At 42.0% G+C, this 7763-nt stretch overlaps 1 protein-coding gene across 1 annotated transcript; it reads left to right on the forward strand.

The window, feature by feature from the left end:
- The first annotated feature begins 339 nt into the window (after positions 1 to 339).
- LOC124233671 (zinc finger protein 705A-like) lies at positions 340 to 6596 on the forward strand. The gene is made up of 5 exons (XM_046650795.1): positions 340 to 1000; positions 2955 to 3081; positions 3809 to 3901; positions 4421 to 4503; positions 4952 to 6596. Exons 1-5 carry the CDS (start codon positions 989 to 991, stop codon positions 5600 to 5602), a joined length of 966 nt encoding a protein of 321 aa, XP_046506751.1. The 5' UTR covers positions 340 to 988; the 3' UTR covers positions 5603 to 6596.
- The last annotated feature ends 1167 nt before the right edge of the window (positions 6597 to 7763 follow it).

Below are 7763 nucleotides of genomic sequence, written 5' to 3' on the forward strand. Positions count from 1 at the left end.
AAATGCTTTCTCTCTGTGTATATACATATATATGCATGTACATATACATATACCTGTGTGTTGGTAAATACTGAAACCCAGGGATGTTGCAGCTAATGAAGATTAATACAGAACCCGATTTGGAGGATTTCAACTACCACTTGGCTAAACCATCAGACGGAGCATCTAGATTTTCTCCTAAACCCCAGCCACTCCCTATTATCTGAGTGTCCTTGACCTAGAGGATTGAGACATACATGAGAGTAATGTTATGACTCCTATACTCCTGCTACTTTCTCATGCAGGGGATCTTAAGGACTGGACTGGCAGGGTGGGTACCATTGACCCCTCCAAATGGAATAAATCCTTGAATTAATTAACACCATCATACAATAGATTCTTGGTTGCTTGATATCCAGGTCCATGGGGGACAGATCTAAACGTCAGGACTGAGGGAGAGCAGGAAGGGAGTGAGGCTCCAGAGGGCTGCCGTGGATGTTGGAGGACCGCTGCTAGTGCATAAGGCAAGAATAAGGAAACCTGAGAGATTCCACAGTGTTTTCCTACAGGTGGAAACCAAAATCTCCATGTGGCATGAGTCAGGGATCGCCCTGCTTCAGTCACAGAGGGATTGCGTAAGGCTGGATGCTATAGGCTAATTAGCATATAAAACTCAATACTTTTGATGTTCTTATCCATAAGATAGCTGTATTTCTGTGTTTTTTATTATCAACTATAGTCATAGTCGTCTTACTATTGACCCTGGGAGGGGAGGAGAGTCCTCTGTGTCTTTCTCATAGAGGGCACTGCATGTTTTTTGATTAGGCCAGGGGGTCAGACCCAGGTCGTTTGGGTCTGGACATGACAAGTGGGTCATGACAGTCCAGTCCAGTGCACAGGACTGGAGTCTCATGGCTTCTTTCTCCTTCCTCAGCTTTGCCTGCTTAATGCTTGGACTGTCTGTGAGTGAAAACCCAGAGAAAGACAGCTTCCAACTGAGTTATTGACAATGCAGCCACTGGTGAGTAAGGAATGCCTCTTTCTACTGAAGTGACATCCTAGTGCCATTAGATGGGCAAGTGTTTCCTGTTGGTGTGGATGTTCTAAGTGCAGTCAGGTGGCATTCAGGCATTTGAGCTCTAGTGAAGTTTCCCCAGGATACAAGAATGTTTATAATGGATCAGGATCTCCTTGATAACTGATATCCTTCCTAATGTGGCACTCATTTAGCCTCCATTAAGGTTGTATATTTGCAGAAGAGATGAGAGAAGTTTTCTTTCTCTAATTCAGTCCACAGCCTCATTTGGAAATAGTTTACTCATAAATCATGTTATTGGCTCTCATGGTCTAAGGGTTGTGGTGAATGCAGATGAGAGAGATGAGTGAGGAGCAGAACATTACAGTCCAGCAGGGAGGCAGTGATTTCATCAGGTGAGTTCAATTAATCCAGTGTTACAGGTCCTGGGTGAGGACTCTGATGTGTTGAAGGGAACATGAGAAAAGTTTAGGCCACAGAAGTCACGAGGAGCCATTTATTTATTTTTTTCCTATTCTAAATTTAATATTTTGATAGAACATATTTGCACTTTTAGAAACTTCTTAAAAAGATAACTAAAATTCTCGTTATTATTCTTGTCCCCAGTCACGCATTTTCCTTTTTTGTAACCTTTCTTTTCGCATTTGGTAACTGGCGTTAATGTACAAGGAGCATTACTTCCTTAAGTGTGGCTGTGCGTTCAGGAGAAGGCGTAAAGGAAGATTTAATAGGCTGTGGGAATTTTTCAGGAACTAGATAGAATAATCAACCAAGAGGCTTCTTGTATCCGTTAGCAGAGAGACAAGATAAAGACAAGAGAGGGGCCGGCTCCATGGCCGAGTGGTTAAGTTCGTGCGTTCCACTGCGGCGGCCCAGGGTTCAGATCCTGGGTGCGGACATGGCACCGCTCGTCAGGCCACGTTGAGGTGGCGTCCCACATCCCACAACTAGAAGGACCTGCAAGTAAGATATACAGCTGTGTACAGGGGGGTTTGGGGAGATAAAGCAGAAAAAAAAAAAAGATTGGCAACAGATGTTAGCCCATGTGCCAATCTTTAAAAAAAAAAAGACAAGAGAGAGCGGTAACTAGTGTTTGAGGTCCCAGAGGAAATTGGGAATGGGAGTCCTCGTACCACAGGAATGGTCAGGCTAGGACTGTCCTTCAGTACAGCCATCTCCGAGGTCGCTGGCTTGTGCTGCTGTACAATCTGACCTTACAGTTAGTTCTGAACACCTGAGTGCTGTAGAGTTGAGAGAGACTAATGACACTAAGTGCTGTATGAATCTTGTTCAGTTCTAAGGAATGCTGAGATTGCTTCAAGGTTCTTGGACATTTCAATGAGTAGTAGACTAATAACTTGCATTTAATACATGTTTACTTAGATAGGATGAATACATACATTCGTACGTTAGTTCGTTGGATCTGTCAACACTGATAACAGGTTATTAAACCATTTCATAGCTGAGGAATCTGAGGTTTATCTGTGGGAATAGTGTAACCGTAGTCATGGAGTCATGGTTTAAATGTGGCAAATCAAGGTTATTGTTTGCCTTGTGATGAGTCTGTAAAGTTACTTGACATTAATCAGAAAGAAAATTTTAGTTATGAATTTTCAAGGGCAAATTTTATAATCACATGTCTGGAAGTCGTGATTACCAGTTGATTGGAAAATTTCCAGGGAATACCACACCATACTTCATGTGATATTACTTTATAATAAAGGTTTCTTAATTCAGACTGTGTGTCTCTCTGTGATGTGTCTGAAAGGCAGATGCCAGCTCACACTGAGAATGAACTGATGGGAGCCCCAAACTCAGTTTGATCTTCCTACATATCCAGCTCTTCCAGCCCCTTCTTCAGTGCTGTCATCTCAGCCCTCCCACTCCAGACATTGGTGGGGAATGGTCTGTCTAAACCAGAATATCCATGATGTTTTAGGAATCAGTGACGTTTGAAGATGTAGCTATAGACTTCACCCAGGAAGAGTGGGCCCTGCTGGACACATCCCAGAGAAAGCTGTACAGAGATGTGATGCTGGAGAACGTCAGTCATCTGGTCTCCATGGGTGAGTCTGTCAAGATTTATGTTTATAGATAGGTAGGTAGGTATTTATTCATTCAGTCAGTCAACAAGTATCTAGAACAGCTTCTCCATACGCAGTCCAATCTCTGCCCTGATTCTTTCATAGACCTTATAACTACATGAAAGAAAGTGGTTTCTTTGCATTTTATTCATATCTACTTTGTCACCCTAGAATGTAGTCTTGACCACAATTTAACATCTTTCTTGCTTCTCAGTTTCTAACACTCAGAGCAAAACTAGGATCTCAGTGAATATTTTTGAATGCATGAATAAATTGATTAAATATTTTCTAAATAGTTATCCTGCTCTAGTCATTATGCTGAGGCTTGAGACCAGAGGAGTGAAGATAATGGAGCTTTGATTATTCTTGTGCAGCTTATGTTTATTTGCGTCTGTTTGAAAATAATACTCAACCCACTGTGGAGACATTCAGTTTCTTCATTTTTGTAAAGACTGAGGATTCTGCATTCTGTCCTTGAACTTGGGCATGGATATCAGCATCCAGAGGTCCTCACAATTTTGGACACACAACCCAGATTTCTTCCTGGTCTGATGAAGCACCTTCAGTGTTTTCTCTGTTCAGAGTTTTGTTGCCTGAGCTGAACTTCACTGTTCTCCGCATTCTTCCTCAGTAGCCTGTCTTGGACTTGATGATAATGCAGGTTATTAGCTTGGAACTCAAAATCCACCTGCCTTTGTTGCATGAACAGGGTATCAGCATTGCAAATCAGACGTGATTTTCCACTTGGAGCAAGAAGAGCTGTGGAGTGAAGGAACAGGATTTCTCCAAGGCCAGAGTCCAGGTAGGGAGCAGGGACCTGTGCTTCAGTACGTGGAGGTGCCTGTCAGTGACTGAGCACGTTCTTAGAAATACCAACTCAAGATTTTGTTAAGTGAGTGACATTTTCTAAAATGTAGGTGGAAGACATTGGAGCAGAATGGTTCAGGTGTTGTCATTATTCCTCGCATATGTCAATTGCAATTCACATGTCCTCCTGCCATTGTCTTTGGCTTTAGAGAAAGGAATATTCATGTACTTATTGAAGTTAAACTTTCACATAATAGCTGTTGTCCCTATCCTCCCCTTTGAATGTTTTCCCTCTCTTGACCTACCTAGCATCTTACCTCCATTTTACTTTTTTCATATTTCTGTCCTGAAAATCTTTACTAATTATCAATGTCCTATAATGTTTTTCTTCTTTCTAGATTATTCCCCATTGAATTGTCAATTTTTGAAACATACTCACATGGGTTTTGGTACTTTTCAACATTTTCATCCCCCTACTGCCATTCTAAATATTTATTTTTTTCAATTGTTTTAGGCAGGGAGAGTGGCCTTAAAGAACAAGAAATGATAGACACACAGCATATCGGCAAGAAGGGCTCATCTGCAAACACGCCAATGGTAAGTTTCATGGGTGTTTCCAGGTTGTCCAGTGAAAAACCTGGCAGTGGGAGGTTAGTAATTGAGCACCGTAGCCTGAGTTAGGTTGGGATTAAGCTCTTTATGAGAAAAAACTTGGATAGTTTCAATTTAGTGAAGAAATTACTCGGATCTCAAAACCATAACCTGAAATCTGAAATGAAAGGACAGCTGCATAAACATTGCTCATATGCCTAGTCTTTGAGACATGTTGAAGCCTTCAAAGTTAATCTGTAAGTTCTGCAGTTGTTACGCCACAAAAGAGAAAATCTTTGTGTATGCAGGAGAGTAACACATGTGTATGCAAATGGCATTGGAAATAGTTTAATTGGAGGCTATCATTGAATGATAAGTTTAGAATTCATATGTAAAGGAATGAATGAATGTATGTGAGCAAGCCATTAACAGCCTTTTATCTCCTTCCCTAAAGCAGAAATCTGACACTCCAGAGGATCCCTTTGAACGTAATGATTTGGGAGAAGATTTCACTCATAGCTCCATGTTGACTCAACATTCGTTAACTCACATGGAAAAGAAACCCTGTATCAGCAAACTGTGTCAAAAATCCCTTAGTGACCAGTCATGCTTGAATCAACATAAGCAGATTCTCTCTAGAGGTAAATCCTGTGAGTGCCATCTGTGTGGGAAAGCCTTTAGTAACTGCTCTAGCCTTAGACGACATGAGATGACTCACACTGGAGAGAAACCGTACGAATGCCATATCTGCGGGAATGCCTTTATTCAAAGCTCTGACCTTAGAAAACACAATCTAACTCACACTGGAGAGAAACCATATGAATGTCACCTCTGTGGGAAAGCCTTCAGTCAGTCGTCTAACCTCAGACAGCATGAGAGAACGCACACTGGCGAGCAGCCATATGAGTGTCATCTATGTGGGAAAGCCTTCAGTAAATGTTCTGCCCTTAGACGACATGAGAGAACTCACACTGGAGAGAAACCATATGAATGTCAGCTGTGTGGGAAATCCTTCAGTCAGTGTTCTGCCCTTAGACGACATGAGGGAACCCACAATGGAGAGAGAATCATGAATGCCCTCAGTAAATATTCTGACCTGAGATGACATGGTATTATGATTGTAATGAATGTAGAAGAAACATCAATCATAGCTTTAACATTGAAACACATCAGAGGACTTACACATTGAAGAAACACTGTAATCAATGTGGAAGATCCTTCAGTCATCCTTTCAATGCTCAAATTTATATGGAAGAGAATCCATATGTGTGAGAAAACCTTCTGTCAGTGGTCTGACCATAGATGACTTGAGAGAACTCACACTGTAAATATAAGGAATGTAGATATTTTAACCAACAGCCCTAAACTTTAAACACTCTAGAGGACTCACACGGGGAGGACCCCTGGGTCTGTGGTCAGTGTGGGAATACTCTCGTTTATAATTTATCGTTAAACAACATGAGCAGACTCCACTTGGGAGAACTCCTAGGTCTATAATCATTGTGAACAAATATGCAGCCAAGTACCAGGCATAGTGAGCACAGGAAAACTCAGTGAAAGAATAAACACTAAAACAGGATGTGGGAGGATGAAGCCTCTTTGGGAATATCAACTACTTCATACTGAAGAGGCAATTCAATGAGAAATCATGAGAAACCCGTAATTTGTAGACAAGTGATTCACTGAGAAATCATGAGAAACCCTTTAGTCATAGAGTGACATTTATGGCCCATGTGAGGATTCAGATATGCCAAACACTCTCAAGGTCCTGAAAGAAGGAAAGTCTTCAGAGATCACTCATTTCATACACAGGTAACAGTGAAGTTCTACACTGAGTGACAGCAATCCTAAAATCACAGTGGAGAAAGCTGCAGCTGAATTTCACATCAGAAAACAAGTCTAGGAGAAAAGAAAAAGTCTTGCAGAGTCTTTTAGCATACAGATAATACAGAATTTTGAGAAAATATTCATAGGAAAACTTCGGCATATAAATACAAGATAGTAAAGCGATCTGGGATGACTGAATACAGAATTTTGTAAGAAATTAATAGATTATTACTTGTAAATATTTAAACAATAAACAACATTGTTGAAAAGTCTCATATGTTGATGAAGTTCTAGTTTTCTTTATGCAGCTGTGAACACACTGATCTGGGTCTGCACTCCTTGGGATGTGGGTTAGCGATTCAGCCCAAATCTGAGAATCCCTTTTCTCCCACAGCTCCTTCCACATAGCTCAGCTCTGTTCATTCTGACTTCCCACCAACATCAGCTGTCTCTGTCCATGCCCTGGTTGTGACACAACAGGGACTTCATTCTGCTTGACAGGTTTCTCAGTGTGCTATGACCCTGGCCTAGCTGCATCTTGGGGACAGTGTTCTTGACTTCTAATATAAACCGCTGGGTTGTCTCCAGCCCTGTCTCTGCCCCTAGGCAACTACGGGGGCCAGAGAGACAGGCAGCTCTGCCCTCCCAGGCCAAGAACAAGCCTTGGATTTTTTTCCAAGCCTCTGAGTTGAACTAAGTAGGGGCAGGAGTTCATGCCATGACCCCATCCCACATCTAACTCTGGTAAGTCCTGATTTATGCTCCTGCTTGTTCCCCAAAAAGAGCCACTGCTGTACTCCCCCCACAGCAGCCCTAAAAAGAAAACTCCAGCCAGATAAAGTCTCCTAACCCATCAGACACCGCATACCTCCATCATTAAGTTAATGTACTCTTCCCCAACAAAATAAAAGTTTTCAAAGAGGCAGTCTCCCCTGCTTTGCTCCTAGCACTTGGAGATGAATTATCCTTCAACAAACTTCCACACTGAACCTAAAACTCACGGGGAAGTGCTCTCAAGAGATAACTTATGATCTGTGCTCTTCCCAAGCTCTCACAATGCAAAAATCATAACCTGAGGCCAGTTCATCTCTGGGTGAAACTGATACATCACTATTTTCAAAAATCTCCACAAGTGATTCTACTATGCAGCTGGGGGGAAACAGTCATGTCAGGTGTAAGATGATGAGCAACCAGAATTCAACATCTTGGTACTCAGACTGGAGAGGCAAGGGCTGCATCTGGGAGAGACACATGGAGGTGCAAACCATGTTTAAAGGGAACAAATTAGGGATTAGAAGTTCAGACCTGGAGAGAGACCCCAGGTTCTGACTTCCCCTGTCACAGCCCATGAGCCCTTGTTACTAAACCTCTTTCTGTGACTCAGTTTCCTCAGTTCTAAGGTGGAAGGAAGCTTAGTCCCTTTAGAGTTGTAGAGTTGT

Source organism: Equus quagga, unplaced genomic scaffold (genome assembly GCF_021613505.1).
Source record: "Equus quagga isolate Etosha38 unplaced genomic scaffold, UCLA_HA_Equagga_1.0 208927_RagTag, whole genome shotgun sequence".
NCBI classification, from domain to species: Eukaryota; Metazoa; Chordata; class Mammalia; order Perissodactyla; family Equidae; genus Equus; species Equus quagga.